Consider the following 19,207-nt stretch of genomic DNA (forward strand, 5'->3'; position numbering starts at 1 on the left):
ACACAAACAAATTAACAGACTGAGGCAACGGTAGACCAGCAACCTCCATATTTGGCAAAGTAAAATCACTGTTTTTGCCAAAGGCGTCTGGTGGCTTTGTAAAGAGTGAGATTTGGCTTATATAACAGGGCTTTCCTGATTAACTGATGGAGGCAATAATGACCAATAATCCCTGTGTTCTGCAAGGTAAAGTGACTGTTTTGTCCAAACGAGTTTGGTTACTTTGGAGAGAGATATTTGCCTCGTATGTTCTTATAGGAAAAGGCCATCTAGGCGCAGGTTAAAGCAATAAAAATATTCTAAATATAACATAGAGTTAAACTGACATTGTTTTTTTAGATGGCTAAAATAGTTTTTGCTGCTGACCCTGTCCACAGCAGTACTTTGCTTTGCTTCCTGCAGCAGTCCTCCTGCTGCTTCTCCAAACTGGACCATGGTGACTCAAGCCAAATCTGAACTATCCCTTTAAGTCAGTTATGTTACATGGCTTTCAATTTGTGTATATTTAAACATAAACCATTGAGATGGATTATGATGACACATAAGCAACCTAAACTCCATCCCAGTTGATGCTGATGTTGTTTGAAGGGTACGGTAAATATCCACAGTGTCTGAGGATAGACTGGACTGTGTGTTTTCATGGGGCCTGGGTGCGAGAGTGACGATGACTCAGTGTATTTTAAAGGGAACCAGGGTCTGAAGGCATCAAAGCCCGACCCTACAGTGGAGCTCAGTTTGTACCATCAGAACATCTCAACAGTCTCCCTCTGCCCTGCACTGGTGACACACACGTCAGCAGGGTGCAAGACAGTTTTCCACAAACGTCTAACTCACATCACGTAGAGATCAGTTAACATTCACACATTTACATTCTCTTTTATATCAGTGTGCATTAATCAGCTTGGATTGAAATCGGATTTGATGTTTCTTTCTTAAACACAGGATAAGTGTGTGTGAAGAAATAATCTCAACTCAAGGTCCATGTATTACTTTTACATATAACCTTTTCCTGAGGCAGATATCGATGTTTGAGACCAATGTTACATAAATCTGATGACGATATATTTGACATTTTATAGTTAAAAAATGTATTTAGTGGACTAACTTTTTTAACAATTTTTATCTGCACATAGCATAGGGATGCAGCTTTGGTTTGTTGATCAGTCAGACCGACATGAGAGCTCCCCATATGTGAATCCAGAACATCTGGATGCCACCTGGTGGCTGGTTGCAGTATAGGTAACACATCTGACAAGTACGTCATTTCGGTTTATGTAATTTTAAGTCGTTCTTATCGCGCTGACGGTTTCTCAAGCACTCATTTTTCACTTTTCCTTGAGTGCCACTGTGAAGTTCAGATTTTTCAGAAATTTGGTACAGACATTCACGTTCCCCTTAAACTTAAAGGCACCATCACCAGGTCCAAGTTTTCATTGTTTTAATGCTCATTAGCTAACATTAGCATGCTAATATGCTAAACTATGATGGAAAACATGGCAAACATGGCAAACATTAATAACATTGTCACTGTAGGCATGATAGCATGCTGATGTTAGCATTTAACTGTACTTAAGTACATCTTTATAGAGTTGCTAGTGTGGTTGTAGAGTCTGTGTTTTGTTAAATTACCTAAAAAACAGTTTTCTGTACTTTTCTGTTCTGCAATTTCTAATTTGTTTTTAGATAACATATATGTTAATACAGGACATCTGTAATAAGCTTTATTATTGGTCTAGCTCTACTTTCAGCCAATATACAAGCACTTGAGAGCTCCATTCGCTGATGAAGACCATGTATAAAGCTCTGGAAAGGCTATTATGTGAACCATGAGATTATTTTGTCACACGTTCTGTAACTTTGACGCTTTTGCTGCTCGTGTTTCTTCTACAAGCAAGCCAAGTTGAGAAGAGGATTCTAAGGTCAAATCTAAAATAATCTGAATTAGACAAAGTGGAAAACTGCCTTCAGAGAGCGAGCGTAGCAGCTCCATACAGTGAAGAATACTGATCTGAACCCCGCTAAGCTAAGATTTCCACATGAATAACAATGATATATTAAAAACACATTCGTGTGTACAGAATAAGTGAGCTACACCTACTTTCCAGAAATATACATATACTCTTTCTGCACATACTGTATAATATATTTTGCCATATTGTGGGGACAGTAATATGGATACATTCTTTATAAACACTGAACTAAGCTCCCTGCTCTCTAAATGATAAATCCATCCTCCATCGTCTCTGGTGAAAACACAGTTCATCCCATTTTTTCTGTTCCCTCCACTAGCATCACATCTTTATTTGGTGTAATTAAACAAATCATGACTGAATTAAAGCCACCCAGCACCTTGCAGTAGGGGCCGACTCTGGGATTTGCACTCTGACAGCACACTTGACATTGTGAGTTGATGTCTGACACGGTAATTAGGCGTAGGATTTCACTGGAGGAGAGATAGACCCTCCCTGAAATAGAGGGATAAATTTAGTTCCCCTGTCAATGCTGTGGTAAATAAAAACCCCCGGGGCCCTGCTGTTGTACCCTTGAGGGGATTTATTTCAATCCTTGACCCACTAGAAGTGTCCTACAGCATATATGGTGCACAGGAGCTGCTGCTGATTCAATTTGGATGGCAGTGCCAGAGTTCACCAGCCACCGAGGACAGATTAGTTTTTTAAGAAAGCAAAGATTGAAGGGATAGTTCAGATTATTCAAGGCAGATTCATCCATAGTCAGCGTATTACCTACAGTAGATGGCGGTCGGCACGCCCTCAGTATTTTCAGCACCATCAGACAGCCTTTCTAGGCAGTAAACCACTGTTATATATCACCCTCTCTTGCTAAACCAAACTCCTTTGACAAAGTCAGTAATTTTAGCTCGCAGAATCTACTGCTGCCTCTCTTGGTCTGTTAGTTTGTTTGTGTTATTGTGCGACTTCACTGTTTTAAAAGGACAATTCAGAGTCACCAAAGTCATACAATAAGACAAACAAACTAACAGATAAGGCAGCGTTAGACCAGCAACTTGTGTGTTCTGCAAAGTAAAATGACTGTTTTTCCTCCAGGATTCTGGTTGGTTTGGCGAGAGCGATATTTGGCTTATATTTCCCATCAGAAAAGGCTGTCTTGGGGTGACATTTTCGAAGTATATTGTACACTAATGTTAATTTTTGACATGCTTAATATACAGTTTTCTGCTGACACTGTCCACAGCAGTACATTTGCTTAGCTTCCATGCTGGAACTCCTCTCTGCTTCTTCAAACTGGGGACATGCTGACCAGCATCTACTGTACGTAACAGATTGATTATCTTACATCATACAACCCCACATCAAATAATCTGAACTGTTTTTTTAACTGCAGTGTCTCCAATCTCTACTTTCTGGCCAATTTATATCAAGATAACTGTGCACAACTGAACAAGCACTTCCTCTGCCAGAAGTCTACAGCCAGATCATCTACCCAGATGCTAAAATCCCTGCATGTTTCCACCCTATCCAGGCCACTGTTACGCCCCACTGCCATCAACCCACAAACAAAATAAGTCAATAATGGATGAGGCTTTTCCACCCCTCTCCTCGGCTGTGCCGTGCTGTCAGTCTGTGGGGAGGCCCTGCAGCGAGCGCTCTTACAAGCAACCGCTGTTTCATTATTCATACAGGTGTTTTAACGAAGAGGTGGATCTTTCTCTATTTACTCAGTGCCCTTGTAAACAACCACGATTACCGCCACACCACTCTCATTTTAAAGGAATAGTTCAGATTTTTCAAAGTGGGGTTGTATGAGGTATTTATCCATAGTTGGTGTAGTACAAGCAGTAGATGGCGGTTGACACACACCCGATTTGAAGAAGCAGTCAGCGTATCGATGTAGGTAGACTCAAAAGTCAGTCTCTAAACAACAGACACTGGAGATATTCCCCCAGTTTTTGTTTCTGAGAGTTAAAAAAAAGAATTGGGAGGGAGAGTGCTGTGTCTGGTAAGGCATGTCCCTGAAAAATACAAGGGGTGAAGCTTTGTTGGCGACTATTCTTCCAGCCATTTAAGCAACTATTTTGCGTTTAGAAATCTCCAGATGATTTTCAGGGATCAGCAGCAAAAATATTTTAGCCACCTTATAGAAATTTATATTGGTTTAAGTGGATGCTAGAGTCCTGCACTGGGTCGGGTACCCGCAGGCTCTTGATGGGTGACTCACAAAAATGTTGTGTAACAGGTAAAAATATAAGTTTATATATGTAAATTCATGGGTGCATGTTCAGGGATAAATGAATTAATTGCAGGCGGGCAGCAGGAGAGAACAATACTATAGAACAGCCAGCTGCCGGCTAACTAATGACAAAAATAGCAAGCGTAGAATCCTGAATTGTGGACAATACATAATAATATATAATATAAGTCGGTCATTTGGGAGGATTTTGCTGCGCTCAAAGACCGTGAGAATAATGTTGTCAGATGCTTTGCTGCTTATAAAAAGTTTCAGAAAGCATTTGCTTTTGATAGCTGCAAGCAAGAAAACACATTGACAGCTGCAGGAGTAGAGTGCTGCATCAGTTAAGAACACAAGTAAGTGACCGTGATTGTGTGTTTAAATATGGCTGTGGGTCGGGTCAAGTGGCTTACATTCATGGTTCAATGGCGACACGGATTTGACTTAAAGATAATTGTTGGTACCGGGTTGGTTTTGATTTTCAGCTTTGCGGGTACAGATGGGTGCAGGTTCACAAAACCTGTTCCAGACTCTGGTGTACCCTTGGTTTACCATCAGACAGCCTTTTCTGATGAGAAACCATACTTTCCAAACCAACCAGACTCCATAAGAAAAAACAGTAATTTTACCTCACAGAGCATGAGTGTTGTTGTTCTACTGCTGCCTTGATCAGTTAGTTTGTTTGTCTTATTGTGAATATGAATCCAACATCCAACAACAGGCAGTGGTAGACCAACAAGTCCTGTGTTCTGCAAGATAAAATGATTATTTTTCCTGAAGGAGTCTGGCTGGTTTGCAGAGAGTGATATCTGGGTTATATAAAATCATTTGACGGCAATGTAAAGTGATGAAAATACCACAGTGTACTCTTGAACAGATTTTGATTTTTTTAGGTGGCTAAATTACATGTTACTGCTGATCCTGTCCACAGCAGTACAGAGCTTAGCTTCTTACACTACTACTCCTGCTGCTTCTCCAGCAAGAGCACCAGTAACACACTGACCATAGATAAGTGCCTCGAACAACCCCACCAAAGAAATACAAACTATCCCTTTAATGGTCTTGTCTTTCTTGCTGTAGTGTGTTGGAGCTCTTTATTTCTCTACTGGCTCGTCACACAACCTGCTTCTTAATTAACCCTCCGTCCCCCTCACTATCGCTTCCTTTACTCCATTCAAGTGCTGTGAGGGAATCCCAGCAGCCAAAGTTGTGTTGAGCAGGCAGTGCAGTACTGGCATATGGCTGAGATTTTTGGGCAGGGGGGCGGCTTGGACCGAGAGACTTGGCTGTCGCAAGTGGCTGAGACTAAATCCATGGCTGGGGACGGAGGTTTGGAGACGAGACTGGAGGATGATGGTTACACAGGAATAGGTCGGTACTGTATACTGAGAGTCTTTTCATTTCGGGTGCCATCGCTGCAGGTTCCTCTGGGAATGAATTGTCTGTAGGCATCCTGACTTTAGGAATGTTCCACCTGTTAATGAACTTCCCACTTTCAAACTCCAACCTGGGAACAGTGCACCAGTCTTCTGATGGAGCTGCCTATATGGTGGGTGGCGTGTGTCTGTGTGTGCATATATGTACTGTATAAGTGTGTGTTTTTGTGTTCGTGTGTGCATGCATGTGCCCTAATCGCGGCTCCGGTTGCGTTTCTTGAAGAAAAAGAATGGCGTCTTCTGAGGCGGGCCCAGCAAAATGGGGACTTGGTTCTTGTGCGTGATCCTGACCTGCAAAAATGAGACAGAGAAGGACATGATGAAGGTATTTGGCTTGTACAGAAATCTGTTATCAATATTCTTTTTAAATTAACCAGGTCGATAGTCCTCACTTCCTGGCTCTTTATAAAAAAAATGTACAAAATCACTCACTGCAACCTTGAAAACAACATGACAAAAAGCTTTTTGATCTTCCACCTCCATGAAAGTGAAAAATGGCTGAAATTTTGTGAGGATGAATAGATGATCATTCATTTCATCCTCCTCTATGAAGAATAAAGCTGCTCTGTTGTATTTGGTGGCACGACTGTGCTGGAGGTTGAGGGCAGTGGAGCAGGATAAACAAAAGCAGGGAAATGAACCAAGACAAGACAAAAACTGAGTAACAGTCATCCTGGTCGGGCAAACTGCTGACTTCATCAGCTGTCAAGGATGAGTGGCAGTCCACTGGCATCCAAATCCCCCAACACACAAACACAGTGACGTGGGTAAAAACCTGGCGTGATGCTTTCATCCAGATGGCACTGCTTCACGTGCAGGTTCCTGCACCTTTACTGAAGTCAAAATCCAACACTTTTCAAACATTTTCATGGTGCATTTTCAAGGTTTTCAGCACTGTGGTAAATCACATATTTATATACATATACATGCTCAAATGTTCAAATCACGCTATTTTGTGGTGGAAAGAGAACTGAAAATTGACACTAAAATATTACTCAATTACGAGTAAAAGTATCTATCCAGCTATCCAGTCAGAGTGGTTTCTGTTTCTCCAGATCTTTAGTCGAACAGTTGTTCTGTTGTTCAGTGGTCACAGTCACCTCATTGAGCATCGCAAATTTTGTGCATTTTCCTTAACTGATAGTTGAATATGCTCACAATCAATTAATCATTAATATGTTACAAGATACAAATCACGTATATGTTTTTTTTTTTTTTGGCATTTTCAATTGTTTTGTATTTTATTTCCTCACTTAAAGTGAAAGTTTCCTTATTCAACAAATGACTCTGCCAGACAAAACAATGTCAAATGAGGTGTAATTACTACAATTTCTAGACCATTGGTTAAATATCCAATGCTCAATGCTGATTAATCGATTAGTGATTAATCATAAACATCCTTACTCCATATGTCCTGGTTCCGTCTTTGTTATCAGATCACCTGATTGGCTACTAAAATGCAGATGAAAAGTTTAGATGCTAATTCAAACTGTACTCAATACAATGCAATACAACAAAGTTTCATGTTTCACAGTGTGTCACCTGTCTGTAAATACACTTGGCATCCTATCAGAGCTGCAACAATTAATCAATTTATTGTTTTTAATTGATAATTAATTGCCAACTAATAATTGATTAGTTGGTTTGAAGAAAAAAGTCAAAACTTTCAGATTTCAAATGTGAATATTTTCTGGTTTTGTTACTCCTCTCTGACAGTAAACTCAATATCTTTGGATTGTGGACAAAACAAGTCATTTGGGGACATCATTTTGGACAACAAAACAAATCAACATTTTTAAGCATTTTCTGAAATTTTATGGACCAAACAACTAATCGATTGATGGAGAAAATGATTGACAGATTGACGACTTGAAAAATAGGTCAGAACATGTGGAGCACATGGATGTGGATGTATTTTTCAAGTGAAAAGATTGTGACAGGATTAATTTTTCGATTATTCAATTTGGAATAAAAATGTCCAAATAATCTGATTTCAGTTGTTGTGCAATTACAATTTAGAGCAGTTTCAAGCACTTTATTCAAAATCCAAGCATATTTCAAACTTTGAAAACAATACAACAAAATTCAAGTGTTTTCATTAGAACCCTGACCTGTCTCACTAGTTTTTGTAGCCAGCGTCTGTCTGTCTGTCTGTGCTGGCAATGCACTATACCTAACCCTCACCTTTCAGCTAAAACTATATTATGGTGTATTTTTGTTTGTTCTGGCTGACTGGAACGGTACATGGGGAAAGTGGACCTTCAAGACTTTCTCACAGAAACCCATTTCTGTCAGAAAGGCTTTAGGAAGTCAGGTGACATAGTATAAAAAGCCACACGAAGAGCAGGTTGTGGTGGATAAATAGGTCAAAACATACAGTATATGTAGGTCTGGGAGTCACTGGCAAATGACTGAATCTGCTGTTTAGGTGAAAGGACGTGTTCATATTTTCATATCAAGGACCTCCAGCGTGTTCCATGAGAATCCCTATCTTCCAACTATTTTTCAATATGTGGACAGTGATTCTGATGTAGCTCTCACCGTGCAGGGGGGCTGCATCCAGGGCTCGCCATCGATCTGCATGGGCAGCCGTCGGGACGTCCTGTGAAGAGCGAGCAGAAAGGACGAGCGAGAGGGCAGAGAGAGAGAGGATAGGGTTGGGTGGGAGGTTGTGAAGGTCAGATCACACACACCTCAGAGGCACGAGAGGCCTGTTCACACTGTCCCAGGACAGGGTCAAACACTGCACCTTTTGTTCCCATGAGACTCATTCCCAGACAGGCCCCCACTCTTTAAACTCACAGATCCACTGTATACACACACGCACACACACATACACACACACACTCAAAGTTGGTTTAAGACTTTCATGCATGCCTCTCCAGCTAGAGAAACACGGTATGGGAGAATGACTGTGATGAATGCCCTTTTAATTCTGGTCTAGGAAAATATTAGGAGCAGTTTGCTGAACAAGCGAGAGAACAACTTGTACATGTCACTTCAGTACTGTAACTGGCTCACTGTAGAGTTAGATGTAATAACTCTTACGACGTCTGAACCAAAACTACTTTCTTTGAATTAAAATGTTTCACAGCCTCTCATTTTCCTTATTTGTATAGTAAAAAACAAAAACTCAAATAATCATGGAAGTGTCCATAAATGTCCATCTATTGTGATGAAACCATAATGCTTCTACTCGATGCTTCTCAGATGCAGTTATGTTTGTATTAACAAAAAGAACAACAGTAGCTCTACTTGCTGGGAGTGTGACAGAGCAGTGCCTTCCAGTGGAGTACATGACATGGTCTGTTGTACTCTGTGAAGTCTGAATTCCGACACATCAAATATTTAATTACTTTCCAGGTTGAAAACGGTAGTTCAAATTTCAAATTAAATGTGATGGGGGCAGAGACCACACACTTATTCATTTTGGCCTTTGGATGAATTACAGGTAACCTGATATGCCAGATGGTTTGTTACACAGAACCACCTGGGACATCGTCCTTAGAAACTGTGTGGAAAAGGGCAGGCACTTAAAAAGGTGATTGGATCTGTCTATCATGTCTAACTTCAACTAATGAGATCAAACTGAACTGAAGCCAGTCGGGAGAAGAAGAACATCTTTTCCACAGAGAAAATCCTTCAGTGTTGTTCTTTGCTTTTCTGTCGATGAAGAAATACTCTCCAGTTTTGATATAACTGATGCTATCATAATATCTACGCTAACCTCTTAAGGAGCCGCCATCGTTTGTTCGAGGTGAGTCATTTCCATGGACGCTTCTCGCTGTCGTCATACCTAAAACGATGCCTGTAGCTGCCAGTAGTCCCTCCTAGGACACTGATGATGCAAATAACTTAAAGCTTGGCACGATGGATTCTCACATGATCTTGTGAATCCAGCTGTCTCGTAAGATAAAATTAAAGGGCCAGTGTGTAGGATTTAATGGCAACCAGTGGTGGACTTGTACATTGCAAACACCTCGTCTCTCCCTCCCACCCCAAGTGTGTAGAAGAACCTATGGTGGCTGTGAATTTCTCAAGTGGCTAATCGGACTGTACACAATGCATTGGGCATCAGTGCATAGAACGAGGGCGTCTTGGCCCAGATATCCAATATTTGGTGATCTGTTGGCTACACTGGAAGCAATAAAACATTGGCCAAAAAAATGCAAAATGCAACACCTTCAACCTGAATGCTCTTTAACCTGGTATAAACTTTCTGCATCTGTGAGCATGTGAGGGTCTGCTGGGGTCTGTGTGATGTAAATTTCATCAAACGGTATACACGGAGGGTCTATGCGGACACCAGTGTACCCCCAATTTGCTGTGACTGTGCCGACTCATGCGCAGACTTGTCCAGCACAGATGCCAATCTACTACACATATGTGGAACGTGTCCCAGAACTAATAGGTGTCTGTGGTGTGTAATCCAGACTTGACTAATAACTAGATGAAGGAAGGATAAAAGATTGATTAGCACAGAAGCTTTGCAAATCCAAGTATTTAGTGAATCTGGAAACAAATCCAAATTTGGCTATCAGAGCTCAACAGTACAGACAGAAAAATGTTCATCTTGTGGTGCCGAGTCAGTCCTCGGATCCAACAGCTCACTTAGTAGAGCATGCAGTCAAAATTTATAATTTATTAGGTACAGCCATGTTATTGTTTGGATACTGCAGGGATTTTAGCCCTCAAATGCACAAAAACACTCAAAAGGAATACATTTTTGATCATGCATGTATAGAATGGAGATGGAGTCATTTGAAACAGCTTCTGGTTGGCTGACCAGAGGGGAGATAAAGGGAGGGGAGGGTAGTGACACGAGATAAATGAAGGGAAAGATGGAGAATGGAGATCAGACGGTGACAGGAGGAGGATGGATTCTATCAGGGAGAAGATGGAGGAGGCAGCTGAGAGACAGGAGGTTCTGACCTGATGGTGACGCTGGCACACTGAGCCAGTCTGCGTCCTGCACTCTTCAGTCCAGTGTAGATCTGTCCCATCTCTATCGCCCCTTCCAGGCCAACCACCTCCAACAGCTGGTCACTGAAGTCTGGATGGAAAGGGTTAAAGAGGGAATGTGTTAGAGGGAGACAGAGAAACACAGGGAGATGCTCGGGCTCAGTAACAGGCACTTCGCTTGGCCAAACTCAAAAACAGAGGTACAAGAGAAAGCACATTTTCACAGATAGACACACAATTTCCCTTGTTGTTTTCAATTCATCGTGACAGAGTTACGCCCAAACTACCAAAAAAATCACTTACAAAAAAGGGAACTTAAAGGGTAACTCTGGTGCTGGTTCTGGTAATTCTGGTCCATTTTTTTCACATATTTTTTAGTCTAATAAGGAGAAGAAGTTTTGGAACTGAGTCCAGTAGATCACCTCAGCAGTGAAACAAGCTGTAACATAATACTTTCGGCATTGTGCCCACTGAGATGCTTCACTAAAAGTGCTTGTTTTTGCCACTGACAAGCTCAGATTGTTTCTAACACCCACAGTAAACCTTCCACCTACCTACAGTAATAGACCTTTTTGTTAAAGAGTAAGATCCTTTTTGTTTAACAATGAACTGCTGTAATATTGCTCTTTCCAGAGCCACCAGACTCCATTGACAAAAATAGTAATTTTACCTCATTAAACATCAGAGTTGCTGGTGTACCACTGCCTGAATTGGTTAGTTATTATGTGTTACCTGGGATTTACACCAGGTGTGCCTGCGCCGCGGAACGGCTGCGCCGCAGTTTGGCTCTGTCATGCACGTGATTTCAATTTACACCAGCAGCGTTTCAGAAGCGTTTCAGCAGCGGAGCGTTTTGCTCGTCTGATTATGTTTACTTGCTCTGATTTTGTTGATTAAGTCCTCTTTCCTTGCTCTTTGTGCTTCTACCATGGATAAGCAGGCTACGTAGTTAAGTTGTTTATTTTCTGTCTGTCTTTATGATCGCGAGTCTGCACGGGGTCTTTTATTTTGAAAATCAACCGGATTCTCCCCTGTTTTCCATGCCTGACTTCCCGCCCGTTCGACCAGCTCTGTGCCAATTGACGCACCATCCGTTGAAAACAGACTTGCTGTGTATTCTCCGCGGAGCGGAGCGCCGAGCCGCTTCAGGGACGCTGCTGAGACGCACCACGGTGCTTCTCGTGTAAATTACAGCATTGACTAGAATGGGTTCGGGGTTATTGTGTGACTTTAAAGGGTTAGTTCAACACCAGAGGCAGCACTTATTACACTTTTACCCATAATCAAGGAGCTCTGTCATTCATTTGGAGTTGTGTTTTTGGCCACCTGTTCCTGTCCCTGGAAAAGTATAATATTCACCCTCTTTAAGCTCTGTTTTTGATCTCCATCAATTTCTGAGGGAAATTTCTGGCACCTTAGCTGCTAATTTTACCACTGTGTTCACCAGTTTGTCACTTACTATGTCTGTTTGGTGCAGACATAGTAAGTAGGCAGTGGGTTTCACACCCTGAGTGTGAAAAACCAAAACAATAAAGTTGCGGTTGGACAGCGAAACAATGAGGTGAAAAAAAAAGCTCCGTATAGCCAAGGGGAGCTGCAGATTCAGCTGATAGTTCTCGCTACCTGTGACACATAGTTTTGATTTTATACATTTTCTCTGACTGGAGAGGTTTACTGTGACACATACAACTATTACAGTTATTTATAGATATGATGTTCATGCACTTTTCACCACTCATATTTCCATAAGCAAACACACTCACCTTTACTTCCTTCCTTTTTGTCTCCACCTAACATACACAACACATCATGACAATCTCAACGAAACTTTCACCCACTTGAATACAGGAAAAGAAAAAAAAACGCAGAGCAGAGTAGTGTCAAACCTTTTAACAGATTGTGCCTCCTCATTATCTTTCCTTTGTGTTCTCTCTCTCTCTCTTTGAAAAGTGTGATGCCTAATAGTCAATATTTACAGACATGATCTTAAAGGTCAGCGATGATGTCATTTGACATTTCACGTTCAATACACTTTAGCTCATAAATTACCTAACATGATAGGGAAATTATGTGTTTGCATGGCCCCAGCAACTTCACAGGTTTTACAAAATCTTTGTGAAATGAATTATTAGAGAGAAATCTGAGAAATGTTTCGTCTTCACAGCCAGTGTGATAATTTGTGAGGTGCGACAGCAGAATCAAATCTCAAATCCGCTCATAAAACTGTGTTGGTGGCAACTTATTGACACTAATTAACTGTGGTTGTGTACATCTTGTCCAAACGTGGAAACAGGAACCAAACACATGACCTGACCAGGACGACAAAGGTTACTAGACAACTACCAGATATTCCCATTTCTCTTATTCATTTTATTCTGATTATCTTCACCAGGTATAAACCTGCAGGAGATCACACATTTGATTGTGTGTGTCTGTGTGTGTCTGCAGCTAATCTTACATACTATTGGACTCTTCAACCTAAAGGTTTTGTGCATGTTTATGACTGTATGCTGAAGGACCTCTTGTGGCTGCAGTGATGAAAACTTTATGAAAAATTATTGACTTTTATTAAGTTTTATACCGACTGCTGATTTTGACTTCTCACTCCTCTTAACCAGCCACAACTGGTAAACAAGTGCTGGGCTAAAAACAAGGCTTATCTTGTCGGTTGCAGGCCACATTTTGGACAGGAGCGCGAACAGAGTATTTCAGACAGAGGATGAATAAAGGAGCTGCAAAAATGACTAGTATAAGAAAAAAAAGTGTTTTATGAACATTAAAGTCTGTAAGCCTGTTGTATAAGAACCCCCAAATAAAAATATGAACCCAAAAATGGACGAAAAGTGGACGAAAAACCAAACACTGCAGCAGTTGTCACGTAAGTGACGTCATGACTTCCTCCCTCCAAAAGCTAATGTTAGCTGCCGAAGCTAAGATGCCTGAGTGTTTTTGTACTGGGATGTAGTCACACAACAGCAGGTCTTACCAGGCGTCGCTGGATAAAATACTTCAGGTAAGATGATGTTACACAGAACACGCTGTGTTGGTGACTGTATACTGTGAGATAAGAGATGCAGTTCACTGAGCGGTTTCACACAAACTGAGACTTTCTTGACTTGTATAATTATCTTTTCTAACTTGTTATTCATGACACATTTCAGATTTCCCTCTTGCTTTGGAATACTGTTCATATTTTTTCTGATGTAAAGTCATATGCGGCACCAGAAGGGTAAGTTTTGACAGTTACATTTTTGGAGGGGGCTTTTTAGCCTTTATTTGATAGGACAGCTGAAGATATGACAGGAAAAGGGGGAGGCAGTGTGGGGGAATGTCATGCAGCAAAGGGCCATAGACAGGAGTTGAACCCACGGCCACTGCAGAGGATTCACAGCCTTAGTACATGGAGCTAATCCTTTAACAACTGACCTACTAGGCCACACCCATTACACTATTCTGTACATCTGAGATTATATGATACAAAAACACTTCATTAACACTTTGCATACATCTAGATATATTATACTATGCAAAAAAATTGCAAATCTCCACTGGTTGCATCTGCTAGTTACGGTGGCATTGCAGTAGGTGCTTCTGCATCTGTTGCCTGAAGGAGAGCTGTACTCTACTGAGTGACCTGTTCTAGTTTGGCAATGTGATCTGGCGCTACTCACCAAAATAGACCCTGAATTGAGTCCAGTCTCTGCCTCTGTAACCCATTCTCCACGGCTAATTATGCAGGTTAGTGTGGCGCTCTGAGACTTGATTAACTTTACTCAGGCAGGCTGGTGCCAGCCGAACACCTGAACATATTCCAGTTCTTTCTGCAGAAAGCACTGGGTTTCCTCTGATTGTTTTTCCGCCTTTGTTCAGCGCTGAATCACAGACATCTTAAAATGTCAAAAAAAATCATCTTACAAGGAGGAGAGGATGACCCTTCTGAAAGTTCCCATCCATTACATCTGCAGTTCTTCAAATTGTGAATACTTTCTTATGATTACATGTTCCAAATGTTAACGCGAGACAAAAAGGCAAAACTAATGAAAGTGCAGGCGATCTAGATAAGTGTAAAGGCAACGAGTCTACTTGATTCAGTGGCTCTTGCAGAGTTTGCTTCAGTGCAGCACGAGAAAAGAAAGAGTGTGTGAGAGGCACCCAGGGAAACCAGTTAAACCATTCCCCGAGGCTCCCAATCCTCCATCCAGCTCAGACAAGCTCCGACTAGCAGCGCTGCCTGTTGTGACTGGAGCCACAGGCTGCAGGTCTGTCTGTCTCTCACAGTGTAAACAATGTTAATAATTTCCCAATGTCGTCACGCCTAGCTCACCTTGTTGGCCTTGTTTCAAACTACAAACAGGAAACTGTTGTGTGTTCTTGCTTTGCTCTGGAGAGGAAATGTGCTCTGCAAAAGCCTGATGCAACACAGGGCTCAGGACAAGTGTGGGTATTCATATTCAGAAATATTTAAGGAAAAATGTATGTAAGCATTGTGACATAAGTACAGGCACCATTTACAAGCTTATACACTTAATAAACTGTTACGCACTGTAACTACAAAAGCCACATCATTGATCTCCTGGTGATTTTCTAAACTTGGGTGTTTTGTCTCTTTGTGTACAACCATGTACAGAAGCTGACTTACATACATTAACATATGGTGAATGTGCACAGTTATAAAAGCACAAATGTGTGGCATTTGGAAAGTGCTGCCATTTCGTGCTGAGTGTCAAAGATGATGAACGTTTATAAGGGAATAAGTTTGCTGTTGCTGAGTCACTGGCACTTTAATATTTCAGATGACAATTCAAAAGAAAATGCCAGAACAGAGTGAAGACCAAACATTATAAAATCCCTCAAAGACTACAGTTTTGTCAGTCGTCTTAAGAATGAAATGCTTGGGGCACATTATGCATTAGTAGGGGTGGGACGCTCACCTATCTATGCATTAGGGGAAAAGAAATAGGCTGCAACCCTTTCATTACATGAAAATGTGCACATTATTACAAAAAAGTGAAGAAAATCCTCCTTGAAATGTTAAAATTATAGGTTGATATCAATGTGGTAATGTTATGTTATTTGGAACTGCAAGTTGTGGCGCAAGAGTGTAAAAAGAGTTGCTTAAGAGTTGCTCTGAATTGTTACAGCATTATTACAACACTATGGTAGATGTTGGGACCAACATTTAAGATGCTTTTAAAAAAAAAAGGGTTTTTAAAGAATGACCCCATCTGCGTTACTTTTCTGTTTTTGAAAAGGAAATTCAGCCATGAGCAAAAAGCAGTGATTGAAAGTTTATGTTAAGTTTATGTTTTTCTAAACACATTATACATGTTGGAAAATATGTATATGTGTTCAGGACTTTTTAGGCAGACAAGAAACATGTCTCGGCGTCACACCAGAGCCATGGTCCCCCAACACTATATGAGGCCTGTGAACCGCCTCGAATGACACCGCCTACAAACATCCCTTCACTGACTCTCAGTCCAAATCAGCCCAGCAGTTCATTTCAGCTCACTTCAGTTCCAACAATCTGACACATAAGAAGAAAAATACCATCCTATCACTGTCCTCTGTCTCTGGTGGCTCAAACATGTTTGGACATGTCCAATAAAGCTGCCGGACAGAGCGTCCATGTTTCAGGTTTCAGGTAATTTTCAGGTCGTAGTGGTGTTTCAGACTGAGACAGCGGAGTGGACACACCCCCACGGATTCAGAGCAGGGAAAACTGCTCATTTTTTCATGATTTTGTCGTCCCTTATAGCCAGATCTCTCTCCACAGCATTCTGCACTGGAGAGAGGTCTCCAGTTCCTCTTAAGTGTCTCTAAGGAACTGTATAAAGTTGTGTTAAATAGCCTTTTCTGAATTGTCTTTACATAAGTTTACATTTTGGCCACCAAAAGGGCACTTTGGCCACCAATTTTAGTGGCTTGTTGGCCTGTGGAGCCAGTGTTTAAAAATATTAGCATCTGTCCCTGTCAATGAACGCTAGTTTCTTCATTTTGAACATAATGCTAAGTGTTCTATTGTCTTTTTTTATTCTTCCAGGACTGGGATGAGAGTGCAAACCTGGTTGATGAAAGCTGCATGAAAACAGTAAAGTTGTGGGCCTTAAATCCAACACTATGAGCTAAAAAATATTGAAATGCTCCTTAAAGCTGAGGGGAACAGCAGACATGGGTGATCATTCTCTGCTCTTTCACAATTGCACATTACATATACTAATTTCAACCACTGAAAACATAAAAATGTTGATAACTGCAGCTTTTGACTGTTTCCCAAAATAAAAATCTAAACACTGTTGCAAATCTTTCTCTACATTGCCAGTGGTAAAATTGGATATTGAATCATTTATTTAGTTTGATCCAAAAGAATTAACTCCCCCCAGTTCCCTGAAAGCCATACGTTTCTGAGAAAAAATACTCAGGACGTGATCTCAGTGTATAAATGACAGCTGCAGTCACATGTTCATTATCCCGTGTCAGATACAAGAAGTTATGCTTCATCTTCAGACGGTACAGGCACAGACACGTTCACCATATGCATCTCTCGGTCTCTGCGGAGCTTTCCAGGAAATAATTATAATAGGATTGGGCACCCATTAAGAGAAAACTGGACAGTTGGAGACTAAGGGATCAAGAAGGGGGGAGACTAGTGACACAATGGATACACATGACAGATGGGAATTAAAAGGAAGGCTGGATGTAAAGATGGATGCAGTCTGTCATTTTCTGTGTGTGAGTCTGTGAAAGCTGTCTTATACTGCAAGGTTTGAAGAAGATGAGGTAAAATATTCTAGTGATTGTTGACATGTCCTATTTTAAGATTTTAAAACAGTACTATTCATATAACCCTTTCCTGTTGTACTATTAAATATATAAATTCCCCCTCCTTCGCACACCCACCTATACATCTCTACTTCCTCCAAATACCAAACATGGGCATGCCGTCCTGCCCGTGTCCCAGTGTGCGAGCCTGATGGCAGAGTAGCCCACTGTGCTGGTTCTCACCTCACTGATGATTCCCGCCTCATCAGATCTCTGCGCTTTGGACTCTCAGGCAACCAGCGCTGTTACTTCTCAGTGAGGTAGAGCTAAGAATAGCATAGAACAGCCTCTTACATAACGCAGCCACAATGCATTCTGGGATGGGATGGCACTGCTTTGCCAAGCAGCGGGCAGCGAGAATCGTCACTGCTGTGCTGCACTATTTTCTCTGCTGTGAAGGCAATCTGAAGTCATTTAAAATTCACTCAGTATTTTTAAAAATCCTACTTTATATATTGACTCATCTGAATATTTCTAAATACATGATTCTACAAATGTCCTCTAACTGTTACACTGTTAAATATTCAAATATGTTTTGATCAACCACAAGATAAATAAAACATAATATTCATAATTCATAATTACAACCAAACATTTAAATATACATAAATACAAAACAAAAACTAGAAAGAGGTGGTTGAAAATTGAAATAAAACAATAAGGTTTTTTATATTTGAGTAATTTTCAACAAATACTATGTAAAAATAAAGAAATAAATATGTATTATTTCATCACCCAGTACTTTCTGATTTCCCTACCCTTTCTGTCCCAGGCCAGTTAGTTCTTACTAAAGATTAAAGTCAAACTGAAATTAAATTGTATGTTTTTTTTTCTGCTAGACATCTACTCTGTTTATCACATGTCATGAATCCTCCTTTGAAAGAAAATCAGAAACCATAAGGGAGAAATGTATAATTTTTGGGTTGATCCCACATACCTTTGCATTAATTTGACAGAATAGCATTACATATGTGTTTACGTAGATTCAGCCCTTATTTTGATACAGAAAATGCATAAAGCAGGAACTTTAGGGTAACCATATTTTCAAAGTAACAAACTAGGAGTCTTAAGTGTGCACATATTTATGCATGTGCACATGTGTGCACACTGGGGCTGCAACTGTTTTCATTGTTGATTATCTGTTGAGTTTTTTTTTTTTTTTTTTTTGATGAAACGATTTGTTGATCCTGTCACGATCTTGTGAAAAATGGGTCCAAATGTGTGCTCCACACTTTTCAAGTCTTTCCTGTAAAGATTATTTTCATTGTTAATTAATCTGTCATTTTCATCATTGATACATTTGTTGTTTGGACAATTTGGACATTATTTATATAAAAAAAATCAACTGATTCTCAAAATAGTTGGTGAGTAATGTAATAACAAATTCATAATTGATTAATTAATTAATCATTGTGGCACAGTGCACAGTCACCACAGATGTTTTATTTAAGAGCTGAGCATACCTACCTATCAACATGATGGACACCATAAACGCAGCATTTTTGCTGTCAGGTACTTTATGAAGGACGGAGAAAACCTCCTGGATCGACTCTCTTTCTGACAAGATCTGCCTTTAGTGTCATAGCCTGTGACCACTGTTGGTCACTAATATAGTACTGTAATATTATTATTTACCCAGAAATATGCAGTTTAGGAGACTACAATTTCCAAAATAGTAATATTACAGTTAATAATCCAAGTAATTCTATGTTACTTATTGAGCACCATAGGTTCTTATGGTGACCTGTACGTGCAGCAGGTCAGGACAAGTCACATCA

The 19,207-nt window shown here is 40.5% G+C and overlaps 1 protein-coding gene across 1 annotated transcript in view; it reads right to left on the reverse strand.

Annotated features, from left to right (window-relative positions):
* Positions 1–5,209: 5,209 nt before the first annotated feature.
* Positions 5,210–19,207, reverse strand: part of dgkg (diacylglycerol kinase, gamma) — a 177,660-nt gene continuing 163,662 nt past the window's right edge. The window contains exons 23-25 of the mRNA XM_084724388.1: positions 10,578–10,698; positions 8,187–8,247; positions 5,210–5,936 (exon numbers count right to left, since the gene is read on the reverse strand). Of these exons, the coding sequence (XP_084580514.1) occupies positions 5,838–5,936; positions 8,187–8,247; positions 10,578–10,698 (281 nt within the window). The 3' untranslated portion in view covers positions 5,210–5,837. The remainder of the gene's footprint in view (positions 5,937–8,186; positions 8,248–10,577; positions 10,699–19,207) is intronic.

This window comes from Lutjanus erythropterus, chromosome 8 (genome assembly GCF_056507025.1).
Source record: "Lutjanus erythropterus isolate fLutEry1 chromosome 8, fLutEry1.hap2, whole genome shotgun sequence".
Classification (NCBI taxonomy): Eukaryota; Metazoa; Chordata; class Actinopteri; order Lutjaniformes; family Lutjanidae; genus Lutjanus; species Lutjanus erythropterus.